At 41.4% G+C, this 16,986-nt stretch overlaps 1 protein-coding gene across 1 annotated transcript; it reads left to right on the top strand.

The window, feature by feature from the left end:
- The first annotated feature begins 8,250 nt into the window (after positions 1–8,250).
- On the top strand, positions 8,251–13,785 carry LOC114147646 (uncharacterized). Its single transcript, XM_028022156.1, has 2 exons — positions 8,251–13,529; positions 13,677–13,785. Exon 1 carries the CDS (start codon positions 8,264–8,266, stop codon positions 13,166–13,168), a length of 4,905 nt encoding a protein of 1,634 aa, XP_027877957.1. The 5' UTR covers positions 8,251–8,263; the 3' UTR covers positions 13,169–13,529; positions 13,677–13,785.
- Positions 13,786–16,986: the final 3,201 nt, after the last annotated feature.

Raw genomic sequence — 16,986 nt, 5'->3', positions numbered from 1 at the left:
GTCATTACCGTCAGCAGATTCTTGGCTTAGAACAACAGAAGTTTTAGGCCACACTTCCTGTACTGCGACCAATTACGAGGGGAACTAACTGTCCCCCTAGTAATTCAGTAATTCTGTCAAAAGAGTTTCCATTGCAGTTTTGCAAAATAAACCAATTTCAATAAGGCTGAGAAACCACCTCATCCTAGCACATGCACATTTTATCAAAAAACGAATTTTTCTGAAATTGTTCTGTTTCCCTTAAACAAATTTACTTTTTCAATCTTAATTTGCACTCTTTTATAGTTAGTGGAAAAGCAGCTCCTAAATCAATCAGAAAAAATATCTGAGTTTGAAAAAGTCTAGTACCATTAAATGGACAAGGACAGCTTTGTTTTTAGAATATCTACAGTGATACCTCACACTGACTCAGGAGCATTTCTCAAGTATTGAGAGTGCTGGAAACCCTAATTACTGCACAGAGGTAAAACAAAGTTTCAAATTTGTGAATCTGTCTCAGCTAGACTGGGCAGGGTCTCATTATGTGAGGGGGGTGGTGACATTTCCAACGGAGACTGAACAAGGGGGAAAAGAATGAGCTGGTGCCGTCAACAAGGGGACTGAAAACAGAGGGTACCACTGTCAAAGGTGTCAAAGTTCATGGGCAGAGCATGACGGCATGCACCCCCCGTTGCTCCTCTTCCGTCTGATGCATCACCCCCACCCCTACTATCTCTCTCCCTGCTCTCCCTCTCTCTCCTACTGCATCTTCAAATATCACTGTGAATATCACTGTGGGGCAGAAATCCCCTCATTGACGTCCTCAGAGCTGCATAATGAGAATAAATGAGCTGGAAGTAAATATGCAGCCTGTGTGCTGCCTCGCCTGCTCTATTTGAGACAGCCTATAGGCTTTCATCAAAAATGAAGATGGATTATGTTGTCAGGAGCTCATAACAATGCTGACCAGTGTTTTATTTATTTAAAGTGGAATTCAACGCCTTCACAAAAGATTTAACCTGTTCATTCATTCCAGTTTGGATCATTTGTTTTCTCTTGTTGCGGTGTTTGCATTAAGGGAATACTAAGGCAATGATTCAATAAGTTAGGTTTCATTTGTACTGTCATTTCACACCTACACAAAGAGAACAGCCAACATGTGCTTTTCTTTCCACACAGTGGGGCATGAACAAGGTTTTTGTACCTTGTGTCGCAGCAGTGGGCCCCGAAACTCCTTCAGCTGCTCCTCCCCCCCATCCTCTTGTAGCTCAGTTGGTGGTTTCATTATTTGCAATATGGGCCACTTAAGTCAGCAGTGGTCCCCAGAAGCCACTGCAAAAGGAGATGTATAATTAAATTACTTAGGATTTATTGAAATTCAGAACAAAAAAAATAAACTGGAGAGCATTCAGTAAGTGGCTTTGCTTGCAAGGTCAATATGAATTGGTTAAGCAGAAATGAAAAGAAGCACACAGCTCAACCCAGACCCACCAAATGGACGGAACATTTTATTTTTAATTGCATGCATTATCAAAGACTACCTTTAGTTAGTGGTGGGTGAGCATGCCGCACTTTTAGCCCTGGAAACACACACAGAGGTGGAGGCACTTTAAATATGGCTAAATTTAATAGATTTATTGCAACTTGCAATGAAAATACTTTAGTCTGCTCCCAGTACAAACATTTCTGATTGTAAATTTGTTAGGTTTACTGATAAATCACAATGCAAGGTCAATATAAAACTGATTTTGTTGGGTTTTCCAAGGATGTTATTCGGTACAAGACAGGTTTTCTTTTCATTCAATCTAAATAGTGCAGACCTTAGGGCTGCCAACTATGTACAGCAAGGTGAGACTGCTAAAATCATTAAGTAAAACATTTTGAAAATATGTCCTCTGTGTCCTAAATAGTGTCATATGTCAAACTGAAAGTCTGATTAAGTCCAAAACTGAAACATGTCTGTATTTAATTAAAGGAAATACAGAACCAAAACAAATGAGGCTCTAACCATCTAAGATTGGAGACAAATAATATTGTGCATTATGGTATATTGCAAAAACAATCACTAAATTTTATGCTGCACTACTTTTTTAACTGTATTTCCTTAATAACCTGAATGCAACAAAATGTATGTATTTGCATGGTATTCCATCAACATAATTTAGCTGATTTGATTATATATTTCTCCAGTGGTGGGCACCGATAGCCAAAACACTAAAGCTGCTTATGGGTTATTAATTTGCATCTCATCCACTAATGTTAATTTGGTAGAATAACTTATTTTATCACGCTGTGATAAACAGTTGTATTGTTGACAACATTGCTAAAACAACTAAATAAGTGTGGGTAACTATGGCAACCAGTGAGAGTTCAAAGGCCAACCGGCTCTTGATGCAGTCAAGTTGCGCACACATCTGCTGTATTCACAAACAAATAATTTCTAAGAGCTAATGCTAAAGTGCTAACTTCAATTCACATTATATCTACCCTTAAAAGGTAGATATACCTGGAGAACTAAATTAATGCTGACATTATATTTTACATGTTCTACTAAGCCCTTAGATATTGTATTTACATTGACTTTTAGTATCCATTTTGTTCCTGTATGTCTTGATTAAAATAAAGTTATTGGGGAGAAAAAAGAAACTGGAGAGGAAACTGAACAGTCTTCACTCACTTTAAAATAAGAGCATGAATGTAAACATCAGTCAACATTCAACAGTCAATAACTTCAACAGAGATGTCAAACCTTTTTCAATTAAAAGCTCACAAAACAGCCAAGTAAATTTGAGCTTTAAAATTTATCTAGAAGAATTAATTTAGGGGAAACTAAGTCAACTAAGCATTTTTAAAGTTAGCCAAAACACTAAAGCGCTAAACAAAAACTTTGCTCCACTATTAGCAGAAGAGTGCCCACCACTGTATCCCTGTATTAAAATGGGATCTGTTTGTATTGTAAAGGGCTTTCAGATGGCATGTTGTGAATTGGTGATATATTCATAGGCTAGGAATGAATTTGGTTACATTTTTTGTCAAAAGCAATACAGTTATTGCAGAAAGGTTTCCTGCAAAAACAAGTCGGGAAGGAAATTATTCAGAGTTATTTGTGATTTTCTGCACGCTGTAGGCTACACTGCACAGAAGCATTATGGGAGTTGACACAGAGGTAGAGTGAGCGCATGGCGTGTTATCTGGAGGGAGCTGTGATTTATTACAAGAAGGCTTTCTCCCACTTCTTACCAGAACACGTGCTGCAAGGAGCTGAGAATAAAGCAAGAGCATCTCCCATTTTTCTACCAGAAGACATGTCGGGGTGTGTGTGGGGGTGTACATGCGTGTGTGTGAACATCGGTAGCTTCCCCTCCCAGCCATACTTAGGAAATGCTGGAGGCACATCTTTCAATTGGTAATTAATATCAGCAGCCGGCTGGGAGAAGGTTTTTTTTTTTACCGTGGCAGGTTGCTCTTTGCGTAGGCACTCGTTCCCCAGGGACCGTGCTTTGCTCTGTTGGTGGAGCTTCATCGTATGTCTTCGTGGAATCATTTCCTCTTTATGAGAGCGACTGTATAGGAGCATCCTGTTACCCAATAAAAGCTGGGAGACACCATCATGTCTGGGTGAAAAGCCGTTTCCATAGCAATCCAAATATTGCTGCAATGAGATTTGAGTTAGAATGGTACCAGGCGGCCGTCAATCATTTAACAAAGGAGGAAATGGGGAATAAGGTTCTACTCTCTTGTTCCTTCAGTAATATGAGTGCGGCCCTCTTGATAAAGTGGAGTGCTGTCACTGAATGATGCGTATGTGGGTCTTACAGGCGTGCAGCAGCATTACTGTCTGTTGAAGCCTATTGTTTATGTGACTGCTCAGGTGAGACAATTGATTCCACTGCTCAGCAGAATCCATACTCCAATTCTATCAACCATTATTTCTGTGAATCAGACAACGCAGCAGAAGGTGGCCACTTATAATTAATATGTGGTGCATTAGTCAAAGCAAGCAAACAGGCGTCGTTTTTCACACATGAATCCTTACGGAGTAAAAATCCAATCACATAGACACAGTGATGGACATGAACCACTGCGGGAAATGAGGACGGGCCTGGCTCGCTACTTGTCTTCTACGAAAGAATTTGCCATGAGATAATTAAATTTCTCAGTGGTTGGACGCAACACAATAACTGTGTGATCATGCAAATAATTGCCTGTCCGCTCGTACCAGGGCAAAAAGGTCGATGTCTCTTCGAAGACGAGTGGAAGCTCAAATCCATCTACAGCCATCCGTGTTTGGATGTGAATTCATTTCTGTGTAAACAGATGTTTTGGACAAACATCATCGGGACCCTGATAAGCAGGATGTCTTTCATCAGCTCTGGTGGAATGGGGGAAAGATTCCATCTCAGCCCTGTAGGCAATGCGATCATCCCCCAGAGGAGTTCCAAAGATATGGATGGTTTTGTCCGTGTTACCCCCTTCGCTTGCGGCTGCGTTCCCTAAGCCCCACGTAAGATGCTAATAGAATCAAGCCCACGGGATAACAGCGGTGTTATTTTGTCTGTTTCAATTAAATCTCCTATGGAGCCATCTGAAATGGGGGCGTGTGTGTGTGTGTGTGGGGGTGGGGGGGGTGGGGGGGGCAGCATGCTTGGTAGCAGGGGCAAACGCTGCACCCAGGGGAATGGGAGGACAGGTAATAACCAGCGAAGTGGCTTTAAAGCAGGGCCCAACAACAGATCAATAAGCTTAAATCTACAACCCCATCTAACCAAGTCTTTAGCCCTAAGGCGAATTAAAGAGAAACACACCTGCAATCAATGGAAATAATCCCTTTCATTTGCTTCATTGTCTTCTCACGTTCTCATTAATGTGAAGCATTAGGTGGAGTGATAAATCACAAGTTTATGCAGTTGCACCCCTTATTGTTTGGTTAGATAATTAAAAACAAAAAAACCAAAGAATTTGGTATGAATACATATCGATCTCTGCCACATTTTCGTCTTCAGCTATTTAGCAACCAACACTCGGAAGCCTCAAATCAAATCCTACACGGAACATGACAAGCTGAGCTCTATTTTATCATGACCTTCTAAAGATTGACAAGAGGCATTTAGCTAATGTTATTAATTTAGTTACTGGAAGACAGATGGAGTTTCTTCCACTCTTTTGATTTGTGACACCCACTGAAGGTTCAGCAGGGGTAGAAGAAATTAATCCACTTTGCACTTTGTTTGACTAAATACTTTATGCTGCATGTATCAAATCAGTTATATATACAGTTATATATGGCACACTTGCCATGGACAGCCTTGGAAATAACATAGAAATCCTGTGTAATTTCTATGTTGACTGGTAAATTTACACTTAAAGAGGACTTTGATTTACTAAAAGTTGTTTGGAAAATGACACAAGTACGTCTCAAAAGATAAGTATTACTGTTTAAAACATTAGCTTTATAAAATTTATATTTATCCAAATGTTTATTTGGATACATATATCCAACATTATTCATAACCTTCTCAATAACTGACAGAAAAGCCTTTCTAGGCTGAAACTTGAAAACTCTTGAAGAATCTTATGTCAGATTCTAGAATTAATTTCTTATGTTAAAGTTTTAAAGGAATTCATACTATTGACATTTTTCTGCTGTAGAAATGTTTCACAAACTTACACTTGATTTGAATTTTTTATAGAATAAAACATTTTCTTGTTTTGCATTGAATTATTTTGGTAAGTATAATTATTTCACAGAAATATTAACGTTATATTTTACACTGTAATAAAATAGTAACAGCTTAATAATATCTGCGTACCCTTGCATATTTGCTAAGTCACTTGTTTACGTATTTTCCTGTGAACAGTAACTCCAAATTATTCGCATAAAATTCTTCATTGAATAAATCTAAAATATTTACTAGAAAATGCCGCTTTGGAACCTGACGCAGCTATAGGCTCGATGTGCTATTGGCTGGCATTTGCAAAGCCAATCCAGGAGTGGCATTCATTTTCCATAGCACTGACTGGCTATTGCACAGAGATAAGGGAAACTGCAGGTTTTGGTCTCTGCTGTAGAGCTATTAAATCTGAATATCCAGTAAGACAATTGTAGTCAAAGTTTATTTCCTTAAGCTTTAATGATTTTCTTGACTTGTTTGACTTTCTAGTACAGTTAGAAACTATATTCTGAGTAATAATTAGACAATTTGAAGTCTGGTATTATTCCTATCATCCATGTCATGTCAAACTGTCCTTTGGTCAAATACTGTAAACCACACTGGTCCCAATTTGTTCCTGACATCTAAGACACTTTGGATCAAAGTGTCTGAATATTTGTTACAACAGTATTCATTTCACAACATGAGAACAGAATCCAGTGTGACAATGGAGTCTGTCTCACATTAAGCACTTAAAGCCACTAAAACATGATGCTGGCAGCCCAGTTTCTGCTGTTATTAATCTAATGTATCTAAACAATGGATGGGCACAGTGCGCTGCCCTGCATTAAAATATTAACACTCTAAAACAAGCTGTTTTATAGAGCCATGGGGCCTGGATACATGCAGAAATCCCAAACTGTCAGTTTGAAATATTAGAGAACCATAAAGACTCAAGTTTACAACATTCTTCCTCAGCAGAGGAAATGATATGCAGGTTGTAAACTGCCCAGCTTAGTGAAGCCTGGGCCAAATCCCTACAGGGTGTCCGTGCATCTTTAAATGTAAGAATTAAGGCCTTAAAATGTCTTATTCATTAAAAAAAGTAAGATGGCTTTAAAAACATCACAGGTCTTAAATGTTGTCATGCCAGGACTATTTAATCTTGTATATTAAATAGTCGTTTGGGGGGTTTTGAACTGTGTGCAAACCTGCATTATGTTCTGTGACTCGCGGCAGTTGCAGCTACCGCTAACTAGCTGCTAATATGCCTGTGTTGTCCTTAAGACATTCCTATAAATAAGTAAGTTCATAAGGTTGAATAAATAATTCTAAAAGTATTTCATTGTAATTAAAATGATTGCAAGTTGTTTAGACAAACAATTTATGCTTTATATAAGTTTTTATAAAGAATGCTTTATCGGTAAATTCTACTTCCGGTTCCGGTTACCTACTTCCGGTTCCGGTTACGTACTTCCGGTATTCCGTTTTTGCTAAAAACAAAGGTTCACATGCAAGAGGCAGCATGGAAATGTTATCCGATGCCATCCACTCTGAATTATCATGCAGGAACGCCGTAAGTTACATCATATGGCAGTTTATACTGTTTAGTTGGATGTTATTGTTGATTTTCCTGTAATGTTATTTTAGCGAACTTGAACCACTTAATTTGGGCATATATCTCTCTACATGTTGAAATAGAGTATATTTTCTGTCATTTCAGTTTTCACCACATGTTCATGAAGACAATTAAACAAGCTGCAACTGAACTCCAGGGTCTTCATTTGTGGTTTAACTCGGTGTCACCAACAGCTACGTTGAAAACACTACAGTGAAAAGGCGGCAATTGATTATTCTCCACGATCAAAATGGCATCCAGCAACAACTCTGCATGCAGCCGTTCTTCTGGATCAGCAGTAAGTGCTACTTACGCTCGAGCTAAAGCAGAAGCTGCTAAGGTGAGAGCATCTTATGCAACCAAAGAAGCACAGTTAAAAGTTGAAAGAGCACAAAGCGAATTGGAAAAAGCTAAAATAGAGGCAACATTGGAAGTGATAACATTACAAAAGGAAGCTGATGCTGCTGTGGCTGAAGCCCAAGTGCTGGAGGAAGCTGAAGCAACACAAGAGGAGCCCGACAGGAGAAAAGCTCTGTCAGAAAAGTCAATATTAGAACGTACAAGTGAATACGTACAATCTCAAATGGGCATAATACAATCTCCATGTCCTGAAAAAGCACCAACCACCTCTCGCCCACGAGTAAGCTCACTCGATACATTTGTATCATGGCATCCTCACGTTGAACACAGTGTAGAGCCACAACCCATCAGCTCTGAACAAAAGCTCACTAAGGACAATGTTGCTGCCCTAAATATGCCCAGTCAGACTATAAGTGATATGAAACAAAACGCTCACTTCAACCCAACTTGCTCACCGTTCACGCCTCACCGCAACACCCCAGCCAGCATTTCATACCCAGTTGAGCCATTTGCACAATACATAGCAAGACGAGATCTGATCACTTCGGGCCTTTACCAGTTTGATGATAGGCCAGAGAATTATGGAGCATGGTACTCTTCATTTTGTAGTGCAACAGCGGATGCTCACCTAAGTCCCATTCAACAGCTAGATCTCATGACAAAATGGTTAGGGAAAGAGTCGAGTGATCAGGTAAAACGCATACGCTCAGTACATGTCAACAACCCTACATTGGCTCTACATAAAGCATGGGAGAGACTAAACGAATGTTATGCGGCTCCTGAAATAATCGAAAAGTCACTCTTCCAACGATTGGACAGTTTTCCAAGAATAACGGTCAAAGATAACATCAAACTGCGTGAACTAGGGGATCTACTACAAGAGATTGAAAGCGCCAAGGAAGATGGCTACCTCCCTGGCCTACAATATCTGGACACTTCTCGCGGAATTAGGCCTATTGTTGAAAAGCTCCCACACGGTCTTCAGGAAAGGTGGATGTCACATGGATCTCAATATAAAGAGGAAAATCGAGGCTGTTTCCCACCCTTTAAGTATTTCTGCCAATTTGTGTGCAAAGAGGCTAAGAGACGCAATGATCCAAGTTTCCACCAACAATACGACCAAACACACTCAAGACCAGAAAAGAATTCAAAGAACTTTTTCTCTAGTAAACCTATTACTGTACACAAAACCAATATCTCTGTCCCCAACAACGACTTTAACAGGAACTGCCCACTGCATAATAAGCCACACCCACTCAAAAAATGCAGGACGTTTCGGAACAAACCACTCACTGAAAGGAAGGCCTTCCTCAAAGAGAAAGGAATATGCTTTAAATGCTGCTCTTCAGTCACTCATCTTGCAAAGGACTGTAAATCTGCAGTAACATGTTCTGAATGTGATAGCACAAGCCACGATACAATCATGCATCCTGGTTCTCCAGCCCAGATCAACAAGGCTCCCTCACTGGCACAAGAGAATGGCGGGGAGGGAGAAAACAGTCCTGACACAGTTGATGTCATAACAAGCTGCACAGATGTGTGCGGACCAGGTCAGTGGGGTCGTTCATGTTCTAAGATATGTCTTGCGTGGGTGTACCCTTTAGGTTGCAAGAACAGAGCAGTCAAAGCTTATGTAATATTAGATGATCAGAGCAATCGTTCCCTAGCCAGGCCAGAGTTTTTTGAACTTTTTGACATTAAAACTGAACCTTTCTCCTACAATCTCAGAACATGTTCTGGTGTGGTAGAAACATGGGGCAAAACGGCTCAAGGTTTCCAGATTGAGTCACTAGATGGGTCGGTAGTTATTCCTCTACCCCCGCTCATTGAGTGTCAGGACATTCCCAACAACAGAAGTGAAATCCCAACCCCTAGCGCAGTACTTCACCAGCCACATCTTCAATCCGTAGCAAAGTACCTCCCAGAACTAGACCCTAAGGCTGAAATACTCTTGTTACTTGGGCGAGATGTTTTACGGGTGCACAAGGTCAGGCAGAGGGTTAATGGCCCTCATAATGCTCCATTTGCCCAGCGTTTAGATCTAGGATGGGTTGTAGTAGGGGAGGTTTGTCTGGGTAATCTTCATAGGCCGACCGTCAGCACTCTAAAAACGGTTGTCTTAGAAAATGGTCGCCCAACAGTTTTTGAGCCATGCAACAGTCTTCTGCAACTCAAAGAAATGCCACACACGAATAGACTGAGTAAAGCACCTGAGCAAGCCTTGGGACAAACCGTTTTTAACCGGACGGAAAATGACAATAAACCAGCTCCTTCAATACAGGACGCCATGTTTATCAAAATAATGGACAATGCTATGTACAGAGACGAGGACAACAGTTGGGTCGCCCCACTTCCGTTTAAAGAACCTCGCCAGCGGCTGCCAAACAACAGAGAACAAGCACTCACAAGATTCTCATCCTTAAAACGCAACCTAAACAGGAAACCAAGAATGCAAGACCAATATGTGGCCTTCATGGGAAAGATCTTTTCTAATGGTCATGCTGAGTTGGCACCCCCACTGAAAAAGGATGAGGAATGTTGGTATCTTCCGACATTCGGAGTTTATCACCCACAAAAGCCAGATCAGATCAGAGTTGTTTTCGACTCTAGTGCTCAGTACCAGGGTGTCTCACTTAACAATGTCCTCCTTACTGGCCCTGATCTAAATAACACACTCCTTGGTGTTCTTCTCCGCTTCCGGACTGACAGCATTGCAATCATGGCAGATATACAGCAAATGTTTCACTGTTTTATGGTGCGTGAGGACCACCGTAACTTCCTCCGTTTTCTTTGGCATAAAGACAATGATTTAAACAAGGAAGTTATCGATTATCGCATGAAAGTCCATGTATTTGGCAACTCACCATCTCCTGCTGTTGCTGTTTACGGACTTCGCAAGGCCATCAGAGTAGGTGCAAAGGAATACGGTGCTGATACTGTCAAGTTTGTGGAGAGGCACTTTTACGTAGATGATGGCTTGGTTTCTCTTCCTTCTTCAGCTGAGGCAATAGACTTGCTTCAAAGAACACAAGCTTCACTCGCTGAATCTAATTTGCGCCTGCATAAGTTTGTTTCTAACTCACAGGCAGTTATGCAGGCCTTCTGCCCAGAAGACTGTGCAGCAGTCGTTAAAGACTTAAATTTAAGTGGGGAAGAAATACAGTCCCAGCGAAGCCTTGGTCTTATTTGGGAAATGACAACTGACACATTCACTTACTCAGTAGCCGACACAAACAGACCATTTACCCGACGTGGTGTTCTCTCATCCGTCAACAGTGTCTTTGATCCCCTGGGCCTATTGGCACCAGTCACAATCCAAGGAAGAGCTCTGCTCAGAGAACTCACTTCTGAATGTTCAGATTGGGACACACCCCTTCCAGAGGACAAACAAAGTAACTGGGAAACATGGAAGAATTCCCTTCAGGACCTAAAGGAACTACATGTCCCTAGAACTTTCACATCTACTTCTCTCAGTCAAGCGACGCATAAAGAACTGTGTTTATTCTCAGACGCATCAACCAAGGCCATAGGGGCCGTAAGCTATTTAAAGGCAACCCAAGCAGATGGCAAGGTTGAGGTTGGATTCATAATGGGCAAGGCAAAGCTAACTCCCCTGTCAGAACCAACCATACCAAGACTTGAACTCTGTGCAGCAGTCTTGGCAGTGGAAATGGCTGACCTCATTCAGGACGAGTTGGACTTACATTTTGATGCAATACACTTTTATACCGACAGTAAGGTGGTGCTAGGCTACATCTGCAACGACTCTAGAAGATTCTATACATATGTCCACAACAGAACACAGCGCATTCGCCAGTCGTCAAAGCCAGAACAATGGCACTATGTGCGTACAGAGGAAAACCCAGCAGACCATGCGTCGAGGTCATTGTCAGCAGCTCAGCTAAAAAGGTCAACTTGGTTCACCGGACCATCCTTCATCCGCCATCCTCCTGCAGAGATACCACACGTGAGTGAAATCTTTGATTTAATCGAACCTGACAAAGATTCAGAGATTAGGCCAGAAATCAGAACTTATGTTACTCACCTCCGAGTACTCAACAGTGAACGTTTCGAGCGCTTTTCTACTTTCAAGTCCTTAGTCAGAGCTATAGCAAACCTTATCCACATCGCAAAATCTTTCAATGGGACTAATCCAAACAGCAAATGCAAAGGCTGGCACAAATGTCACCTCCCGCGAACTCCAGAGGAGATAGCTCAGGCAAAAACTGTCATCCTCAAAGAGACACAAAAGGCTCACTTTGAAAAAGAACTTTCTGCCCTTAATGCTGGTAAGCCAATCTCAAAGCAGAGCCCTCTACAAAAGCTCAGTCCAATCCTGCAGGATGGTCTCATCTCTGTCGGTGGCCGACTCAAACACTCAGGAATTGAGAACTTGGAAAAAAGTCCATTAATTCTCCCTAAACACAGTCACATCTCTCTCCTGCTCACTCGTCATCACCACGAGCTAGTGGAACATCAAGGCCGTCATCTGACGGAAGGAGCCATCAGGGCTGCAGGACTGTGGCTTTTAGGGTGCAAAACACTTGTCAACTCAGTGATCCACAAATGTGTAACCTGCCGCAAATTGCGTGGGAAAGTAGAACAACAACTCATGGCGGCTCTACCACCTGAACGCCTAAAGACTTGTTCTCCTTTTACTTATGTTGGCCTCGACGTTTTCGGGCCCTGGACTATTACTGCCAGACGCACCAGGGGCGGACTAGCTGAAAGTAAGAGATGGGCCATTATGTTTACCTGCATGAGTTCAAGGGCTGTCCATATTGAGGTAATCGAATCTCTAGACACCTCCAGCTGCGTAAATGCCCTCCGTCGCTTCTTTGCTCTAAGAGGTCCCGCCAAACAGTTGTTGTCAGATCGGGGCACCAATTTTGTTGGGGCTTCCAAGGAACTAGGAATGGACAAATCAATGCAGAAGTATCTAACAGAGCAAGGTTGCAGCTGGGAGTTCAATCCTCCACATGCGTCTCACATGGGAGGTTCTTGGGAGCGCATGATCGGAGTTGCCCGCAGAATCCTGGACTCCATGTTGCTGCGAAATAAGATACAGTTGACTCATGAGGTGCTATGCACACTCATGGCCGAAATAACAGCCATCATAAACGCAAGGCCACTTGTCCCAGTGTCGTCGGATCCAGAGAACCCCTTTGTTCTATCCCCATCGATGCTCATTACACAGAAATCTTGCCTTCAACCTCCACCCGGAGACTTCTTGGATAAAGACCTTTACACCAAACAATGGAGACAAGTTCAAGCTCTTTCCAACCAGTTTTGGACACGCTGGAGGCATGAGTATTTGCCCACTTTGCAACAAAGACAGAAATGGACTGTATCATGTAGAAACCTTCAAGTTGGTGACCTAGTTCTGCTAAAGGACGCGCAAGTTACACGCAACAGCTGGCCCATGGCAAAGGTTAATGCAACATTCCCAGGCAAAGACAGTCGAGTAAGAAAGATCGAGGTAAAGGGATGGAGTCAAGGTTGTGTAAAGACATTCATGCGACCAGTTACAGAAGTTATCCTTCTCATGCCAAAGGACTGAATGTTTAATGGATTGTTTAGTATAGTGGCCTCATTAGTGTAGTGGCCAGGCGGGGAGTGTGTTGTCCTTAAGACATTCCTATAAATAAGTAAGTTCATAAGGTTGAATAAATAATTCTAAAAGTATTTCATTGTAATTAAAATGATTGCAAGTTGTTTAGACAAACAATTTATGCTTTATATAAGTTTTTATAAAGAATGCTTTATCGGTAAATTCTACTTCCGGTTCCGGTTACCTACTTCCGGTTCCGGTTACGTACTTCCGGTATTCCGTTTTTGCTAAAAACAAAGGTTCACATGCAAGAGGCAGCATGGAAATGTTATCCGATGCCATCCACTCTGAATTATCATGCAGGAACGCCGTAAGTTACATCATATGGCAGTTTATACTGTTTAGTTGGATGTTATTGTTGATTTTCCTGTAATGTTATTTTAGCGAACTTGAACCACTTAATTTGGGCATATATCTCTCTACATGTTGAGATAGAGTATATTTTCTGTCATTTCAGTTTTCACCACATGTTCATGAAGACAATTAAACAAGCTGCAACTGAACTCCAGGGTCTTCATTTGTGGTTTAACTCGGTGTCACCAACAGCTACGTTGAAAACACTACAATGCCCTTGCCAGCTAGATATGTAGCTTTTTGGGTAAGTGCAAATGTCTTCTCAGTTGGCTGGACTTTAGTTGTAACCATTTTGTGGACTGGCTTAAGAGCCGCCAGGAGGAGAATGGAGTTCGGTATCGTGCCGACAGCTGCTTGTGTTGGGGAAAAAATCTATTGCACATCATTTCAAAAGATTCATATACACAAAAACAAAGGATATTGTATCTATATTTTTAGCATGTTGCAAATAGTATTATAAACGCACAATATAATTCCAAATAGTTTCTGTTAACTATTAATTAAGATTTTGATTAATGCAACTTAAAAATATTTTCTCAATTTCAGTTTTTGTTATTTTGTTATTTTTGGTTAACTATGATAATCATATGATCTTAAATTGTATACATAATGGTCTTAAAAAGGTCTCATAACGTCTTAAATTTGAGTTGGTGAAACCTGCAGAAACGTTGCACTGCTTTCACCATGTTTCTGTGCAATTAACATGTTGCTCTCCAGTTTATTGCCTAAGTGTCTGTTCCCCAGGAGGAGACATTCTGGATCTTGTTATCCATCTGATTAGGATACATGATCTGATGTGTGGAGGGGGTGGGGGTTGTGGGGTAGCGGGGGTCAGGGTGTCAGCCAAGCAGAGGGATTCAGGAGGCGATTCAGCAGTGACTCAGGACTGCTTTATGTCACTGTGACAGGGAACAGAACGGGCCGTGTTGGTGTCAGCGGGGATTCAGGCGCTTCCTCCTCCTCCCTGCACTAACAGCATCTCCTTTAACGGCCTCTATCCACAGCGCTTCACTCTCCATGCCTCATACGCTGGAGCCATTATAACTAATTCCTCAAGCAGATATAATCTGTTTAATCATGTCTTACATTTATTAAACCTCATTATTTCTTTAATAAGATTAGCAGTTAACAGATTGGGATGATTACGGAAAGGAAATGTTTTATTTAGACTTGGAAAAAATGGAGATATGGATAAAAAAGGATTTTATTTCGTTTCAGTATGAAAAGCTATGGCTGGTTCAGTTACCATGGCGATGTATGCAACGTGGTATCCAGGGAAGTCAATTAGTATTTCGGCTGCATCTCATTAGGCACTGTCTGACTGCAGTGGAGTAGTCAAGGTTTGGATTTATTTCACCAGGCGGTGTTGCTCTTCGGAGCGTTTAAGGGTGTCAGACTCTGCTGCTAGCTTCAACAGGGCGCAGTCTGTTTACAACCCAGGCATCTGTGACCTGCCGTCGGCGTGAAATCCCACAATTTAAACATCCCCTACATGGCTGTTATTCTCAAACCACATTGTACAACAAAACATTCTGTTTAATAAAAGATTTCAAGTGAACATAGCTTAGTTCTCATCAACTCTGAAGTGTTTGAAAGTGATGAGGATTTTGGATTGTAAAGGGTCAGGAAGCTACTCCTTTTCTACTCATTTAAAAACCAAATGAGCAGAGAAAACTTTTTCTATGAAAGAAAGTTTTCAACATGTGTACAACTTGTTGAAAACTGAAATATGCTCTGATGACCTGCGATGGACTGGTGACCTGTCCGGGGTGACCCCGCCTCTCTCCTGCTGGACCAGCATCCCTCCCGACTCCACTAGAGACAAGGGTGTAAGATAATGGATAGATGGATGCTCTGATGACATCATGATTCTGTAATGCATGCAGGCATGCATGCATGTCGACATGCATGCATTCTTTAACCTCATGTAACACAATAAGGCTGTTGTTGATGATGAAAAATGACACTTTCAGATCAGTTTAAGAATATAGCTTACCCTGAAAAAGTCTTGACCAAATGGCTTATTCCAATGCAACTTACAATGTCTTTGCTATTTAGTTTATGTACAACTAAACAAAAATTATCTAGTTATTTTAGGTTTGAATTATTTAAAGCTGCAGTATGTAACGTTTATAAAAAATATTTTTTTACATATTTGTTGAAACTGTCACTATGCTGTGATAGTATGGCATGAGACAGAACATCTGTGAAAGGATTGAGCTGCTCTACCTTCTCCTGGTGTTAACTGGACTATGATGGTGGCTAAACAGTTTTCATGTAACATTAAGTTGTTTCTCTGCCTCTAGCACAATTTGAAGCAAGTACATGACATTGATTCACAGCACTAAGCCCCTCCTACTGGCTCTGTTTGGTTGTTTTTGGTTGGGAGCGGTGCATTTCTTCAGGTGGCAATAGTAGCTCAGAGAGGAGGTGGAGGAGACTGATTTTTTCATATCTGTCTCAAAGCAAACTGTCACAACATGGTGACAGTTTTAACAAATATGTAGCAAGCTTTTTTTTATATACATTTTTATAAATGCAATGATTTGCATCTGCCTCTAAAAATACTCCAAAGCAGTTGCTTTCTTTTATGTTTTGCCATTTCTATTGTGTCTCTGAGGATCAAGGGTGGAGCACAAGAGGGGAGAACACCCTAAACCAACCCCCAGATGCACTGAGGAGTGTCTCATAACAGTGCTTTGAATTTCCAGCACCAAGCGGCGTAGCGCAACTTGGATTCATCAAAGATAGCACGTCTTATCAAAGCGCAGGATATATCCAGTCAGTTTAACTGAAAAAATGCTAATGTACTCAATCCAGTTTCATTGTGAGACCTGATGCAGAGTCCATTCACTAATTCGTTCATTTACTTGTGGCTCTGGGGGAAGCAAGAAGCCTTCCCATCATTGCGTCTGACAGCCAGATGAGATCAGCATGGCCTCTGGCAGCTCAGGGAGATGGGACGTCGCTTCCTCATCAGGCAAAATAAAGGAGGACTTTGATGGTATCATCTTGGAGTCATGCCTCCCCTCACCCCCCCCACCCATCACTACACACTGTCAGAGTCACACAACAACAGACTTCCATTTCCCAGTAATCGAGTTTCTGTCTGGCCTCTTGGTGCTCACACCAAGCCCTGATGAAGTCAACCCCCCCACCACCTCTGCCCCCTTTTCTTTCCTGCTTAGAATATCACCCATCTAACAGTTTGTGTCTTCTTATTTCTCTCTCCAGTGCACATAATGAGAACATGTCACAAGACTGAAAAGACATCATTAGTTTTGAATAATTACTAGGTCATCTGCTTTTCTCCATGTTTGTTTAGGTCAAGATTAGGCTTGGGACTTTTACCAGATTCTCTCCATATGTCAATGTCAATGTATGCTAACCTTGTGTCACTGTATTGCGATAAT

This window comes from Xiphophorus couchianus, chromosome 7, assembly GCF_001444195.1.
Source record: "Xiphophorus couchianus chromosome 7, X_couchianus-1.0, whole genome shotgun sequence".
Classification (NCBI taxonomy): Eukaryota; Metazoa; Chordata; class Actinopteri; order Cyprinodontiformes; family Poeciliidae; genus Xiphophorus; species Xiphophorus couchianus.
The sequence above is the reverse complement of the archived record's forward strand: the minus strand, read 5'-3'. Positions and strand labels throughout refer to the sequence as shown.

Excerpts from the sequence above, each read along its gene's own strand:
- LOC114147646 (XM_028022156.1), top strand. The coding sequence starts at position 8,264 with ATGACAAAATGGTTAGGGAAAGAGTCGAGTGATCAGGTAAAACGCATA.